The 16,736-nt window shown below is 43.2% G+C and overlaps 2 protein-coding genes across 3 annotated transcripts in view; one reads left to right on the top strand and one right to left on the bottom strand.

Moving 5' to 3' along the window:
- The window catches only part of LOC311139051 (suppressor of tumorigenicity 7 protein-like), a 36,442-nt gene extending 35,632 nt beyond the window's left edge, over window positions 1–810 (bottom strand). Inside the window, exon 1 of the mRNA XM_084173900.1 lies at window positions 572–810. Coding sequence (XP_084030026.1) covers window positions 572–779 — 208 coding nt within the window. The 5' untranslated portion in view covers window positions 780–810. The remainder of the gene's footprint in view (window positions 1–571) is intronic.
- Window positions 760–10,708, top strand: LOC311139052 (F-actin-capping protein subunit alpha-1). 2 transcript variants are annotated; one of them, XR_014614076.1, is made up of 11 exons: window positions 815–903; window positions 2,712–2,775; window positions 2,898–2,949; window positions 3,054–3,117; window positions 7,666–7,872; window positions 7,966–8,045; window positions 8,282–8,360; window positions 8,634–8,705; window positions 9,139–9,201; window positions 9,330–9,965; window positions 10,033–10,708. XR_014614076.1 is itself a non-coding variant. In XM_084173901.1 (10 exons), the coding sequence occupies exons 1-10, from the start codon at window positions 865–867 to the stop codon at window positions 9,468–9,470; spliced, it is 861 nt and encodes a 286-aa protein (XP_084030027.1). In that variant the 5' UTR covers window positions 760–864; the 3' UTR covers window positions 9,471–10,708. The 2 variants fall into 2 exon arrangements, 1 of the variants encoding a protein (XP_084030027.1); XM_084173901.1 differs by having other exon boundaries at window positions 760–903; window positions 9,330–10,708.
- The last annotated feature ends 6,028 nt before the right edge of the window (window positions 10,709–16,736 follow it).

The raw sequence follows: 16,736 nt of genomic DNA, 5'->3' as shown, positions 1-16,736 counted from the left end.
AATGAATGACACTACACTTGCCTAAAATGGGATTCAGACTGAACACTGAAGGTAGCTAGTTGCTTGCTGATCATGCAGAGCCCACCACACAGACAGATGCTGACTGAGTCAGTGTGTAGCTAGCTACAGTAGCGATGTTGAAGTACCATGACCATATAGCTAGATGAAGATATAGGCGCTAGGTAGCTAGCTAACTTACAACATTGAGTAACTGACACTCATGCAATTTTAGCTAGCAATCATTATGCATTGTTTGAATGATGTTAGCTAGCTAGCTGGCTAGTTGTTATGCATAAGCATAACATTAACAGCTAGCTAAGTTAGCTAACGTAGATAGCTAGTAGCCACATTAGCTAGCTAATATTTCTAGTTACCATTCAATAAATAAACCAACCTGAGATATATTTTTCGTGCAATGTGTTGTCATACAGTTAGCTAGCTTGCTGTCAAACGTTCAGTTCCTCCACTGTCTCTCGATTTCTATTTGCTAGCTCGCTAACGTCAGAAGGCTGGCTAGCTAGCTACACTACATTCGCTAGCTAGCCCATTCTTAGAAAGCTAGCTAACTCACCTGAGGTAAGAGTGTCCTGCAGTTTCAAGGGGCTTCGCAGAACATAGATCATAGTTAAAACCATGGCAAACCAAACGACACATATGTATGTCCATGACCAGGACAACCATGATTTTAATTTATCTGTAAATCCAAGAGATTGAGGATTAATGCTGGTCGCGTCCTCCATGTTTTTAACGGATGGCTGTGCTGTAAACAGAGGAATCATGTGCCAGTGGCACTGTCAAGATCCGCTTCCTCACTGTCCGCTGCAGTCAGTCGCCGATCAGTAGAGGTTTGTCTCATGAGCCAAGATGGCCGATTTCGAAGAACAACTCACTGAGGAAGAGAAGGTACAGTATTTTGAGAAGCTTTGCTCATTGTTTTACGACGTTTAGTAAATTAGGTTGTTTGTGTCCTTACTCAATTATTTTGGCCGCAAAAAGTGTTTGCTAAGCTAACATTAGCTGACTGGCTAACATTACACTCTAGCTAGCTATCCTATCTGAAGCTAGCTACTGTTAGCGAACAAACTATCAGGGGGAGTTAATTGTATCACCTAGTTAGATAGCTACAGCTCCATACACCATGATAAAACATACCAGACCCAAGAAGCACTTTGCTTACTGCTTAACTAGCTAGCTAAAATGTTTGTGAATGTTAGCCACGTTCCTTAGCCAAAGATGAGCAAATTAGCTAGTATGTGCCTCAAGTCTGACACTTTAGCTGGGCTTTGCCATTGGGCTTTTGCACGGTGGCCAGCTAACTTTACAATGGCAATTGTCCCACCGAGTCTTGTAGTTACTATCTAGCAGTAAATGATCATACAATTGTTCATGGATTATTTGTAAATGGTTTTAGTCTAAAAAAAACATTTGATTAACTAACGTTAGTTAGCTAGAAAAAGCCACTACTTCCTGTATTGACTGCAACACCCTCCACACCCTGCTAGACACAACTCTGAAGATAATAGGCATAATTTATAATCCCATGTTCTGTCTTGGGATGGCACCTGGCCTATTGACTATAACGCATTACAACACAATTAACTTTTGATTGACCAATTATTTGGTATAACAATCATTGAAGTCATGAAAAAGTCCACAAAAACATAAAACCCTATTCACAACACTTCTTCTGACGGTCATACACGATGAAAGTGATTGTGGCCACTTTCAACCAATTGAGATTGAATCACCAAAAACGAAACAACCTTAATATGAGAGCTTGGGTTTGACCATTCTTGCTGTCAACAGCTTGCAGATAGATACATGTTTGAGGCTGCCTACTGGTGTCTAGCATTCCTACCGCTTCAGTGGCAGGCAGAGATGCGGTCAGATACATGTACAGACCAGTAGAATGAGCATAGGTATTTTGTAAATACATTACTTAGCATGGGAAGGCACCTAACAGTGTTTGGGAGCATCTAACTGTATGGCAACAGCATACACACACCAGACGTTCCAGAACCTGTTGGTATTGTTTACAATGTACTGGTGAAGTGTTGCAAAAATACTTGAATTAAAGCTGTGTAACCCACACAACCTTTGGGTCTGAGTCTGGACATGAAGACATGCATTAGGGCCTACAATACTGCAGTTCTGCTACTGATTTCAGTGCACTCTAGACTTTCAGGGAAGCCCTAATGAAGATTGCCTAGTCCCTTCCACCCCCCACTTTCACTGTTCTTGGTTCTGCTCTGACACCACACGCTGCTAAGAAAAGCTCGAGCCATCTAAGGAGTGGTTAGGACAGCGCAGAGGTAGGCTAGTCAGGAAGCCAAGTCAGTCACCGCTCTCTGCTTCACCCTAGTGGCCAGTTTAATAATGACTTGGCTGCATCATTACACTGTCCCTGGGTGTCATATCAGTGGTAGAAATATTAATATGTATGAAATATCTTTTTCAAGTTTTATTAGTCGTATGTACAGGATACACATGGTATACACCATCCAACGAAATGCTTCCTTGCAGGTTCCTTCTGGACAATGCAACAACAATAAGAGATAAAAGATAAGAACATAAAGCAAATGGTTCAGTAGAATGGAATAAACATTTTATCATATAGTACCAAAATGTTCCATTGGCACTCAGCTGTAAAAGCTGTATGGCAAAAAAGTGGATAGTAGCCTATTTACCTCATTGTATTTCCTTTCCCTCAGGTCCGCATTGCGGCTAATTTTGTCGTCCATGCTCCACCTGGAGAATTCAATGAAGTCTTCAACGGTGAGTGTGCTTAGAAATCGTGCATTCTTTGTACTGTTTGTTTATTTACCAATACACTTGGTTTGTTATACAGTCTGTTAAGGCGTTGGCAATCTCGTGATAATGCTATCTCTTGGTTTCAGATGTGCGGCTACTGCTCAACAATGACAATCTTCTCAGGGAGGGTGCAGCACAGTGAGTAGTATTTTATTGATTTATTTACTGTATTCTGTCCATGTATTGTTGTGTACATTTGTGTTAACTTGCTGTATTTTGTTTTTTTCTCCATTGGAAAACAGTGCCTTTGCCCAGTACAACATGGATCAGTTCACCCTTGCCAAACTTGAAGGGTATGATGATCAGGTAAGATGCTCAGTCACTTGAGCTGTGACTCCTACCCAGCTGTTTTGAGTCTTGTTGGTCTCATACTGTGATATACAGTGCCTTGCAAAAGTATTCAGCCCCCTTGGCGTTTTTCCTATTTTGTTGCATTACAACCTGTAATTTAAATTGATTTTTATTTGGATTTCATGTAATGGACATATTCAAAATAGTCCAAATTGGTGAAGTGAAAAGAGAAAAATTACTTGTTTCAAAAAATTCGAAAAAATAAATAACGGAAAAGTGGTGCGTGCATATGTATTCACCCCCTTTGCTATGAAGCCCTAAATAAGATCTGGTGCAACCAATTACCTTCAGAATTCACATAATTAGTTAAAGTCCACCTGTGTGCAATCTAAGTGTCACATGATCTCAGTATACATACACCTGTTCTGAAAGGCCCCAGAGTCTGCAACACCACTAAGCAAGGGGCGGCACCATGAAGACCAAGGAGCTCTCCAAACAGGTCAGGGACAAAGTTGTGCCTCATTGCCTGCGTCTGTAATGGGTCCGTGGTCAAACGCTCCCTAAAACACTTCAGCGAGCAGGCCTTTCTAATTGACCTGGCCCGGGTGTCCTGGATGGATATTGACCTCATTCCGTCAGTAGAGGATGCCTGGTTGTTCTTTAAAAGTGCTTTCCTCTCCATCTTAAATAAGCATGCCCCATTCAAAAAATTCAGAACTAAGAACAGATATAGCCCCTGGTTCACCCCAGACTTGACTGCCCTTGACCAGCACAAAAACATCCTGTGGCGTACGGCATTAGCATCGAACAGCCCCCGCGATATGCAACTTTTCAGGGAAGTCAGGAACCAATATACACAATCAGTTAGGAAAGCAAAGGCTAACTTTTTCAAACAGAAATGTGCATCCTGTAGCACTAACTCCAAAAAGTTTTGGGACACTGTAAAGTCCATGGAGAATAAGAGCACCTCCTCCCAACTGCCCACTGCACTGAGGCTAGGAAACACTGTCACCACCGATTAAATCTACGATAATCGAAAATGTCAACAAGCATTTTGCTACGACTGGCCATTCTTTCCACCTGGCTACCCCTACCCCGGCCACCAGCTCTGCACCCTTCGCTGCAACTTGCCCATGCCTCCCCTGCTTCTCCTTCACCCAAATTCAGATAGCTAATGTTCTGAAAGAGCTGCAAAGTCTGGACCCCTACAAATCAGCTGGGCTAGACAATCTGGACCCTTTCTTTCTAAAATTAGCCGCCGAAATTGTCGCAACCCCTATCACCAGCCTGTTCAACCTCTCTTTCGTATCGTCTGAGATCCCCAGAGATTGGAAAGCTGCCGCGGTCATCCCCCTCTTCAAAGGGGGTGACACTCTAGATCCAAACAGTTACAGACCTATATCCATCCTGCCCTGCCTTTCAAAAGTATTTGAAAGCCAAGTTAACAAACAGATCACCGACCATTTCAAATCCGCTATGCAATCTGGTTTCCGAGCTGGTCATGGGTGTACCTCAGCCACGCTCAAGGTCCTAAACGATATAATAACTGCAATCGATAAAAGACAGTACTGTGCAGCCGTCTTCATTGACCTGGCCAAGGCTTTTGACTCTGTCAATCACCGCATTCTTATTGGCAGACTAAATAGCCTTGGTTTCTCAAATGACTGCCTCGCCTGGTTCACCAACTACTTCTCAGATAGAGTTCAATGTTTCAAATTGGAGGGCCTGTTGTCTGGACCTCTGGCAGTCTCTATGGGGGTGCCACAGGGTTCAAATCTCGGGCCGACTCTATTCTCTGTGTATATCAATGATGTCGCTCTTGCTGCTGGTGACTCTCAGATCCACCTCTACGCAGACGACACCATTTTGTATACATCTGGCCCTTCATTGGACACTGTGTTAACAAACCTCCAAACGAGCTTCAATGCCATACAACACTCCTTCCGTGGCCTCCAACTGCTTTTAAACGCTAGTAAAACTAATTGCATGCTCTTCAATCGAACGCTGCTTGCACCCGCCTGCCCGACTAGAATCACTGCTCTCGGCGGCTCTGACTTAGAATATGTGGACAACTACAAATACCTAGGTGTCTGGTTTGACCGTAAACTCTCCTTCCAGACTCACATTAAGCATCTCCAATCCAAAGTTAAATCTAGAATCAGCTTCCAATTTTGCAACAAGGCCTCCTTCACTCATGCTGCTAAACATGCCCTCGTAAAACTGACTATCCTACCGATCCTTGACTTCGGCGATGTAATTTACAAAATAGCCTCCAACACTCTACTCAGAAAATTGGATGTAGTCTATCACAGTGCCATCCGTTTTGTCACCAAAGCCCCATATACTACCCACCATTGTGACCTGTACGCTCTCGTTGGCTGGCCCTCACTACATATTCGTCGCCAAACCCACTGGCTCCAGGTCATCTATAAATCCCTTCTAGGCAAATCCCCGCCTTATCTTAGCTCATTGGTCACCATAGCAACACCCACCCGTAGTATGCGCTCCAGCAGGTATATCTCACTGGTCATCCCCAAAGCCAACACCTCCTTTGGCCGCCATTCCTTCCAGTTCTCTGCTGCAAATCACTGGAACGAACTGCAAAAATCTCTGAAGCTGGAGACACGTATCTAATAATAATAATATAATATGCCATTTAGCAGACGCTTTTATCCAAAGCGACTTACAGTCATGTGTGCATAAATGTTTACGTATGGGTGGTCCCGGGGATCGAACCCACTACCCTGGCGTTACAAGCGCCATGCTCTACCAATTGAGCTACAGTTGTCAGAGCAGCTTACCGATCACTGCACCTGTACACAGCCCATCTGTAATTATCCCACCCAACTACGTCATCCCCATATTGTTATTTACATTATTTATTTTGCTCATTTGCACCCCAGTATCTATATTTGCACATCATCTTCTGCACATCTATCACTCCAGTGTTAATACTAAATTGTAATTGTAATTATTTTGCACTATGGCCTATTTATTACCTTACCTCCATAATTTACTACATTTGCACACACTGTATATAGATTTTCTATTGTGTTATTGACTGTACGTTTTGTTTATTCCATATGTAACTCTGTGTTGTTGTTGTTTTTATTGCACTGCTTTGCTTTATCTTGGCCAGGTCGCAGTTGTAAATGAGAACTTGTTCTCAACTGGCTTACCTGGTTAAATAAAGGTGAAAAAAAACCAAACATCTTAATTTGGTTGAGGTTGGGGGATTGTGGAGGCCAGGTCATCTGATGCAGCATTCCATCACTCTCCTTCTTGGTAAAATAGCCCTTACACAGCCTGGAGGTGTGTTGGGTCATTGTCCTGTTGAAAAATAAATGATAGTCCCACTAAGCGCAAACCAGATGGGATGGCGTTTCGCTGCAGAATGCTGTGGGAGCCATGCTGGTTAAGTGTTCCTTGAATTCTAAATAAATCACTGACCGTTTCACCAGCAAAGCACCATCACACCTCCTCCATGCTTCACGGTGGGAACCACACATGCGGAGATCATCCGTTCACCTACTCTGCGTCTCACAAAGACATGGCGGTTGGAACCAAAAATCTCAAATTTGGACTCATCAGACCAAAGGAGACATTTCCACCAGTCTAATATCCATTGCTTGTGTTTCTTGGCCCAAGCAAGTCTCTTCTTCTTATTGGTGTCCTTTAGTAGTGATTTCTTTGCAGCAATTCGACCATGAAGGCCTGATTCACGCGGTCTCCTCTGGAAAAAAAAACAGTTGATGTTGAGATGTGTCTGTTACTTGAACTCTGTGAAGCATTTATTTGGGCTGCAATTTCTGAGGCTGGTAACTCTAATGAACTTATCCTCTGCAGCAGAGGTACTCTGGGTCTTCCTTTCCTGTGGCGGTCCTCGTGAGAGCCAGTTTCATCATAGCGCGTGATGGTTTTTGCGACTGCACTTGAAGAAACTTTAAAAGTTCTTGACATTTTCCGGATTGACTGACCTTAATGTCTTAAAGTAATGATGGACTGTCGTTTCTCTTTGCTTATTTTAGCTGTTATTGCCATAATATGGACTTGGTCTTTTACCAAATAGGGCTATCTTCTGTATACCCCCCTTACCTTGTCACAACACAACTGATTGGCTCAAATGCATTAAGAAGGAAAGAAATTCCACAAATTAACTTTTAAGAAGGCACACCTGTTAATTGAAATGCATTCCAGGTGACTACCTCATGAAGCTGGTTGAGAAAATGCCAAGAGTGTGCAAAGCTGTCATCAAGGCAAAGGGTGGCTACTTTGAAGAATCTCAAATATAAAATATATTTTGATTTGTTTAACACTTTTTTGGTTACTACATGATTCCATATGTGTTATTTCATAGTTTTGATGTCTTCACTATAATTCTACAATGTAGAAAATAGTAAAAATTAAGAAACCCTTTAATGAGTTGGTGTGTCCAAACTTTTGACTGGTAGTGTATATAAAAACACTTTTTTACAGTTTGGAGTATGGCAGAAAAATCCCTGTATGATCAATGCAGCAACTGAGGACCTCTATCTGTGTCCCTGTGATCCATCTCCCCTCCAGGTGCTGATCACCGAGCATGGGGACCTGGGCAATGGCCGTTTCTTTGACCCCCGCAACAAGCGGTCATTCAAGTTCGACCACCTGAGGAAGGAGGCCAGCGACCCCCAGCCCCACGAGGGAGAGGCAGCTCTCAGACCCTGGAGAGACGCGTGTGACAGCGCCCTGAGGGCCTATGTCAAGGAGCACTACCCCAGCGGCGTCTGCACTGTACGTCCCATCTTTCACCTGCAAGATATAATAACATTATCTTTAAGATGTGCGTGGTAAACAATGACAGGACCTTGTTTTATTATATCACAGGTTTATGGGAAAACTATTGACGGCCAGCAAACCATAATTGCTTGCATTGAAGGTCATCAATTTCAACCAAAGAACTTCTGGTAAGTGTAGTCTCACTTTAAAACCAATGTCTCTTCATAAAGTTACCAATCATTTATTTATTTATTTAACCTTTATTTTATCGGGGAGTCATTTAGGGAATGAGTATACAAACATTTGCATTTTGAACTGTTGTGTTTTGTATGAAAAATGTAATTCTGTCTATAATAGTGCCTTAGACCTAATGCAAATCAACTATGAATTTGGGAAAGGACTGATATTTGATTTCTGTTCTCAGGAATGGTCGTTGTAGGTCTGAATGGAAGTTCAGCATCTCCCAATCTACAGCTCAAGTCGTTGGAGTCCTCAAAATACAGGTAGGCTGGTAGTGTCCATCGCCAAGTGTTGTCCACCATTTTGTCCGGCTGTCTAAAAGCCTGTTCAAAGACAACTGGTTGGGCACAGGTAGCCTCGTATGAACCACCCTGAACTCACAAGCTCACATGCAGAATGTGAGCTCGCAAGATCAGGATGGTCCATACGAGGCTAGGGCACAGGCCCCTGCAAGTCAAATTTGATAAACTGAAAATGGATATTGTTTTGTCATATTGTGTATATAGTCTCCCTCACCCGCCATCTTGTGGTTGCAGGTGCATTACTATGAGGATGGAAATGTGCAGCTGGTCAGCCACAAGGAAGTACAGGAATCCCTCACCGTAAATGTGAGTTCCCCTTTCAGTAGGATATTTTAGACCTGAACATAAGCGTTCAAAAGAAGAAGGGTGTAAAACCTTTTCCTGGTTTTCCAGAAATCCTGGTTGTAGAATTATGGATTTCCTGCTTATCCCCTCCTGATTCCGGGAATCCTCCAACCGGGATTCCCAGAAAACCAGGGAATTTATTGAAAGTTCCAGGAATTTTGCAACCCTAGTCCAGGTTCATTGGTGCATGAGAAGTAGGATGACGTAAAATAAAATAATAAGTGAAATGTCCTTTTATGATAAAGAGAGAGATGGTCTTCAATCTCTGTCAAGTTTACAGGCAATTCAATTGTCAAAGGCATTAATTCTGATATTTGCTTTATTAGTCCTTTCTTTGGTATGACAACTCTTCCTCAGAGGTGTGACACTCGGTTGTATTCTGTTGTTTTGGCAGAGTGAGACTCAGACTGCAAAGGAGTTTGTGAAAATCATTGAGGATACAGAAAATGAATACCAGGTATGCAACATGTTTCCTCACAATAATATTGGCGGAATTGGAATATTGGAATAAATCACAGTTTAATGTATTTTTTCCCCCTCAATGTGGGGAGCAAGAGTCTAAACATTTGTTTTCCTAATTTCCAGACGGCCATCAGTGAGAACTACCAGACCATGTCTGACACCACGTTCAAAGCCTTACGCCGGCAGCTTCCTGTCACCCGCACCAAGATTGACTGGAACAAGATCCTCAGCTACAAGATTGGCAAGGAGATGCAGAATGCTTAGAGGACAGTGTGTCGGTCAGTGTTACTGTGTTACTGCAAAGACAGAGAGAATAGGGGAAATCAGAAAAGGAGGCGTCACAAAGGGGGGTGGTGTCGTAAAAATTTGGTCTATTTCGTCTTTGTTAAAGAATGCCACGGTTTGATTTGGTGTGTGGAGTTGGTATGCTATCTTCGGCGCGTTAGGAGGCGATGGCTTCATATTAAGAGGACATTTTGGGTTGTTTAGCTCTGGCTTATTTGCAAATTTTTAATTTCTACAAAATGCCTTTAGTGACACTGTGAAAGTTTGGGTAATTGGGTCAACCTCGCTCTCCCACACTCACTCATTGTCCGATGCTTCAAAAATCATAGTCATATCCTCATACCCCACATTTGGTTGACTTTGTGTCTGGGGGCCACAGGTAGTAATCAGTTTAAGCCCATTTCGTAACCCACTATGGCCGGGATTCAAACAAATGCAGATAAACGACCAGTGCATTGTGGTTAATCTTTAAAGGCGATTTCTGACTGAGCTGCATCCGCTGCGTGATCTCTGTGAATGTCTGGGAAATTGCCTTTAAAAGCCTATCGCTGTGCGCAGGTAATTGGATTGAATCATGACCTATATTTTATATAGGTCTTGGCCAATCTATCTGTAACCCAAGGTCTCCTCCAAGTGAGGGGTATACTCCTTAATGACTAAATATAGCGCACCTCCAAAGAAAATCCCAAGTAACAGCTCTGTCCCCTGCAAGCTTTCCCGTTGGAAAGAGATGTACATGTACAATGGTTTAATCAGGCCTAAACAAGCAGAGTACCCTCAGTGTCCTCTATCAGTGATTAGGCCAACTTAATATATAATATACTGATCTTCTTCCTTACCTCCCACATGCCTTCCTTTAGCTTTTTGCTATATTTTTTTATACAAAATGTAAGAACAAACATGTATAATTCAAAGGAATAAAGAAGTTGCACCAAATGCTATGCAGTAACTATTGTGATCATTAACCATAAATAGCGTTTCACATACCAGTATGTAGAAATATGATGATTGGGAAATAATCTGAATTGGTGCCAAATGTGTATGTGTGTAAATGCTGGCTAGCACTGCAAAAGGTGAAAGGGACATCATTTGAATAAAGAAACAAAGATTATTGTATATCACTTTAATTGAGCACTCCTCATCTGCATTGTCTGTGCACATTTGTGTCCAATGTGTAAAACCGTGTTGATGGACAATACAATTAGTCTCCCATTGTCCTCTGCTTTCAGTCCCTTTGTCTCTGAACGCTTCGATATATGACCTTACCTTCATTATACTGGCATGATAAATCTTATCTTCACATGCTGTTGTGCTGCTTTAGTGAAAACATTTACGGCCCATTTAAATTGTAAAAATGTAGATATTTTGGAGAATTAACACAACTAAATGATAACACAATTAACAGGACAAGGGGTGACCGACAACACAGTCAGTTATCTTGGAATACTAAGCACAGAACTTTGAACTCCATGTTATAGATCAGACATAAGTGGAGTCAGCGATCCACGCCTGATTGTTTGCATTAGGTACACATGCTACACACAGTTCCACTGTTGAAGAGATTATCATTAAATTAATGTGCGCGTAAAGACTCTTTGTGATGAGGCATATATATTTTACATAAACGTTTGTCATTCATCAGACGCTCTTATCCAGAGCGATTTACAGTTAGCGCGTTCATCTAAAGATACGTGGTTGTCCCACCTGGCTATCTCAGTCATAGTAAGTACATTTTTCCTCAAAGTTAGTAGTGCTAGTAGGGGGGAAAGAGTCAAGTGCAAGTGTTCGATCACAGAAGGCACGTTGTTTTTGGGGGGGTGGGGTGCTGTGGGATTATTTAAGGTACTCTTTGATGATGGTAGGGTTTCAGATGTTTTTGGAAGACTGTCAGGGACTCTGCTGTCCTAGCTTCAGGGGGAAGCTGGTTCCACCATTGGGGTGTCAGGACAGAGAAGAGTTTGAGTGGGCTGAGCGGTAGCTGCCCTCCTGTAAGGGTGGGAGGGCCAAGAGACAAGAGGTTGCAGAATGGAGTACTTGGGTTAGGGTGTAGGGTTTGAGCATAGCCTGAAGGTAGGGAGGGGCAGTTCTTCTTGCTGCTCCGTAGGTCCATGGTCTTGTAGTGGATGTGAGCTTTGACTGGAAGCCAGTGGAGTGTGCGGAGACATGGGAGAACTTGGGATGGTTGAACACCTGGCAGGCTTCGGCATTCTGGATAAGTCGCAGGGGTTTGATGGCACAAGCAGGGAGCCCAGCCAACAGCGAGTTGCAGTAGTCCAGACGGGAGATGACAAGTGCCTAGATTAGGACCTGCGCCGCTTCCTGTGTGAGGTAGGATCGTACTCTATGGATGTTGTAGAGCATGAACCTACAGGAGCGAGTCACTTTGATATTTGCAGAGAGCGAGAGGGTGTTGTCCAGGGTCACACCAAGATTATTTGCCCTTTGGGAGGGGGACACCGCAGAGTTGTCAACCTTGATGGAGAGGTCTTGGAGCCGGCAGGCCTTCCCTGGGAGGAAGAGCAGCTCCGTCTTGTTTAGCTTGAGGTGGTGGGCCGACATCCAAGCTAAGATATCTGGCAGGCACCCAGGGATGCGCGTCGCCACCTTGGTGTCAGAAGGAGGGAAAGAGAAAAGTAGTTGAGTGTCATCCATATAGCAATGATAGGAGAGACCATGTAACGATATGACTGAGCCGAGTGACTTGGTGTATAGAGAGAAGAGGGCCCTGGCGGACACCAGTAGTGAGAGTATGTGGTGCAGACACAGATCCTCTCCACATCACCTGGTAGGAGTGGCCTGCCAGGTAGGATGCAATCCAAGAGTGTGCAGAGCCTAAGACGCAGAGCCCTGAGAGGTTGGAGAGGAGGATTTGATGGTTCACATTGTCGAAGGCAGCGGATAGATCTAGGAGGATGAGAACAGAGGAGAGAGAGTCAGCTTTGGCAGTGTGGAGAGCCTCCGTGACAGAGGAGAGCAGTCTCGGTTGAGTGATCCGTCTTGAAGCCTGACTGGTTAGGGTCAAGAAGATCGTTCTGAGAGCGATAGCGAGCGACTAAGTCAGAGACAGCACGCTCAAGTGTTTTGGAAAGAAAAGAAAGAAGGGTATGGAAAATAAGTATTTGGTCACCTACAAACAAGCAAGATTTCTGGCTCTCACAGACCTGTAACTTCTTCTTTAAGAGGCTCCTCTGTCCTCCACTCGTTACCTGTATTAATGGCACCTGTTTGAACTTGTTATCAGTATAAAAGACACCTGTCCACAACCTCAAACAGTCACACTCCAAACTCCACTATGGCCAAGACCAAAGAGCTGTCAAAGGACACCAGAAACAAAATTGTAGACCTGCACCAGGCTGGGAAGACTGAATCTGCAATAGGTAAGCAGCTTGGTTTGAAGAAATCAACTGTGGGAGCAATTATTAGGAAATGGAAGACATAATAATCTGATAATCTCCCTCGATCTGGGGCTCCACGCAAGATCTCACCCCGTGGGGTCAAAATGATCACAAGAACGGTGAGCAAAAATCCCAGAACCACACGGGGGGACCTAGTGAATGACCTGCAGAGAGCTGGGAGCAAAGTAACAAAGCCTACCATCAGTAACATACTACGCCGCCAGGGACTCAAATCCTGCAGTGCCAGACGTGTCCCCCTGCTTAAGCCAGTACATGTCCAGGCCTGTCTGAAGTTTGCTAGAGTGCATTTGGATGGTCCAGAAGAGGATTGGGAGAATGTCATATGGTCAGATGAAAGCATGGGGGTGGAAACATCATGCTTTGGGGCTGGGTCTTTCAGCATGACAATGATCCCAAACACACCGCCCGGGTAACGAAGGAGTGGCTTCGTAAGAAGCATTTCAAGGTCCTGGAGTGGCCTAGCCAGTCTCCAGATCTCAACCCCATAGAAAATCTTTGGAGGGAGTTGAAAGTCTGTGTTGCCCAGCGACAGCCCCAAAACATCACTGCTCTAGAGGAGATCTGCATGGAGGAATGGGCCAAAATACTGTGTGTGAAAACCTTGTGAAGACTTACAGAAAACGTTTGACCTGTGTCATTGCCAACAAAGGGTACTGTATATAACAAAGTATTGAGAAACTTTTGTTATTGACCAAATACTTATTTTCCACCATAATTTGCAAATAAATTCATAAAAAATCCTACAATGTGATTTTCTGGATTTTTCTTTCTCATTTTGTCTGTCATAGTTGACGTGTACCTATGATGAAAATGACAGGCTTCTCATCTTTTTAAGTGGGAGAACTTGCACAATTGGTGGCTGACTAAATCATTTTTTCCCCCACTGTATGTGTGTGTGCGTGTGGCACTATTTATGTGTGTGTGCGTTTGAATGCAGGTATGTGTACGCGTGTCCAAGCGCTTGCGTGGCATCAGCCTCAGACAAACATGCATTGGATGTAACAACGTTCCTTTTTAGTGTCATTTAAACTTTTTATATTTGTTTATTTTATCTTTAACCGTCATTCTACCACCTGCCCAGCAACTTCACTCTCACTTGTCTCCATTTAGACAGCCCAACCCTCGGTTTGACTCAGCCCATCCAACCTCGCTCTGCTGGCCATGCTCGGATTTCTACGCGACGCATACTGTATCTTTCAACTATGCTGTGATGTTTAACATACAATTGAAATCTATCTAATCGAATAGAATCCACAGATTGCGTGTTGAAGATAAATACTTTTACTAAGAGTATTAGTAAATTAGGAATTGACTGACCATGTCTCTCCAAGTCTCCCAACAATGCTATTTCTAGGGTCAATTTTAGATTAATGTTATGTTTTTTCAGCCCTTCCTGAACCTGAGACCAGAAACAGGCTACCTGAGGGCAATAGCAGAACAAATGATATATTGATTGTTTCCTTACAACAACATCTGCAATGGTTGTATGCCCCAAATAGTTTAGTTGGTGGTAAGAATTCTGTACATTACTTTTAGCTGAAAAGTACAGTGTTGAATCTTGCATCGGTTTATATATATATATATATATACATACATATACATATACACCCTGTACCATGGAATCAGTATATACAAAATCTGTATGGCACAGCTGTCAACATCCTGGTCCTCAAATGAAACTGGTATACTTTCCTATTCATGCTATTTTTGTTCCTCTGCCAGTTTTGATCCTTTATATTGGGCAGACAGACCAGTTCCCTACCTCCTCTCTCTGCCACCTGCCTCCTCCATTTTTGAGGTAGTGCTGTAATCAATTTGTTGTAATGTGTCACATTCCCCAGCAAGAAAACCAAAAATGTCACTCGAAAAGAAGGGGGAACTAACAAAGAGTCACTGACCAACAACCAAAATGAAACAGGTGGTGTTTTAGGATGGGTTCTGAAAGACACTCATGGGGGTGTCCACTGAAAGTTGACTAGCAACAACAACTGGAACCTAAAAGACACCCACCATGAGCGCCCACAACATTTTCCCAAGAAGAGGCAAACAAAAGTAAAACCCCCGCAGACCAAACTGAAAGACAGGAAGCAAACCACAAAGTGAAGCAAAACGAAAACAGCGAAGATCAGATAAAATATTTGTTTGTCTAGAAATCTAAAATGGGAGCACCAACTAAAGGTGTTAACTGGGCCAGCCACTCTTAAATAGCACCTGGGCCAACACAGGTGAAACACATTCCCACTAACGAAACGGCAACCAGCACGGGTGTAACACATACTGACTAACGAGGTGACATCAATCGGTGCGCCCCACTTGCTTACGAGCTATAGGTGCTAAAGTCCAACCTCAATACATAAATGGAATAACCAAAGCCTGTAACAGTCTGTAAAACACTAAAAGTGTTTAGAAACATATTTTTTTCTTATTTACAATAAAAGTGACTCCAAAATGACACAATACACTATTTGCCATTCATTTCTATTGGGCACAAAATAACCTGAAACACAACCAAAACAAACAGCAAATGCACCCAACAAATGTGTAGAGTCACAAGTTGATATACAGTGGGGAAAAAAGTATTTAGTCAGCCACCAATTGTGCAAGTTCTCCCACTTAGATGAGAGAGGCCTGTAATTTTCATCATAGGTACACGCCAACTATGACAGACAAAATGAGAAAAAAAAATCCAGAAAATCACATTGTAGGATTTTTAATGAATTGATATGCAAATTATGGTGGAAAATAAGTATTTGGTCAATAACAAAAGTTTCTCAATACTTTGTTATATACCCTTTGTTGGCAATGACACAGGTCAAACGTTTTCTGTAAGTCTTCACAAGGTTTTCACACACCGTTGCTGGTATTTTGGCCCATTCCTCCATGCAGATCTCCTCTAGAGCAGTGATGTTTTGGGGCTGTCGCTGGGCAACACGGACTTTCAACTCCCTCCAAAGATTTTCTATGGGGTTGAGATCTGGACACTGGCTAGGCCACTCCAGGACCTTGAAATGCTTCTTACGAAGCCACTCCTTCGTTGCCCGGGCGGTTTGTTTGGGATCATTGTCATGCTGAAAGACCCAGCCACGTTTAATCTTCAATGCCCTTGCTGATGGAAGGAGGTTTTCACTCAAAATCTCACGACATATGGCCCCATTCATTCTTTCCTTTACACGGATCAGTCGTCCTGGTCCCTTTGCAGAAAAACAGCCCCAAAGCATGATGTTTCCACCCCCATGCTTCACAGTAGGTATGGTGTTCTTTGGATGCAACTCAGCATTCTTTGTCCTCCAAACACGACGAGTTGAGTTTTTACCAAAAAGTTCTATTTTGGTTTCATCTGACCATATGACATTCTCCCAATCCTCTTCTGGACCATCCAAATGCACTCTAGCAAACTTCAGACGGGCCTGGACATGTACTGGCTTAAGCAGGGGGACACGTCTGGCACTGCAGGATTTGAGTCCCTGGCGGCGTAGTGTGTTACTGATGGTAGGCTTTGTTACTTTGGTCCCAGCTCTCTGCAGGTCATTCACTAGGGTCATCTGCTGTTTTGAACAGGTTGAGAAAATCCAGAATGCTTTGAAGTCTGTCAAAGAGTTGAGTCAATGGAAGGACATCAAGGAGCTCAAGGTGAGTCCTGTGTTATATATCAGTTTAACAACCTGAGTGTGTACGGGGCCTTTGTTTAGATGAGGCCTTGAGTGTTGATGATTGTTGTAGTTGTTTCTTAACCATGTTGTTGTGGTTGTTCCAGGTGGGTTCAGTGGAGGAGTTCTAGAGACAGGATAGGAAGATCATTGGTCACCATAGCAACACCCACCCGTAGTAT

This window comes from Coregonus lavaretus, assembly GCF_964263955.1.
Source record: "Coregonus lavaretus genome assembly, chromosome: 12".
Classification (NCBI taxonomy): Eukaryota; Metazoa; Chordata; class Actinopteri; order Salmoniformes; family Salmonidae; genus Coregonus; species Coregonus lavaretus.
This window is presented reverse-complemented; position numbering and strand designations above follow the sequence as displayed.

Excerpts from the sequence above, each read along its gene's own strand:
- LOC311139052 (XM_084173901.1), top strand. The coding sequence starts at position 865 with ATGGCCGATTTCGAAGAACAACTCACTGAGGAAGAGAAG. Across the intron at positions 7,873-7,965 it reads ACCCCAGCGGCGTCTGCACT|GTTTATGGGAAAACTATTGA; the intron begins GTACGTCCCATC and ends ATTATATCACAG. Across the intron at positions 8,046-8,281 it reads TTTCAACCAAAGAACTTCTG|GAATGGTCGTTGTAGGTCTG; the intron begins GTAAGTGTAGTC and ends TTCTGTTCTCAG.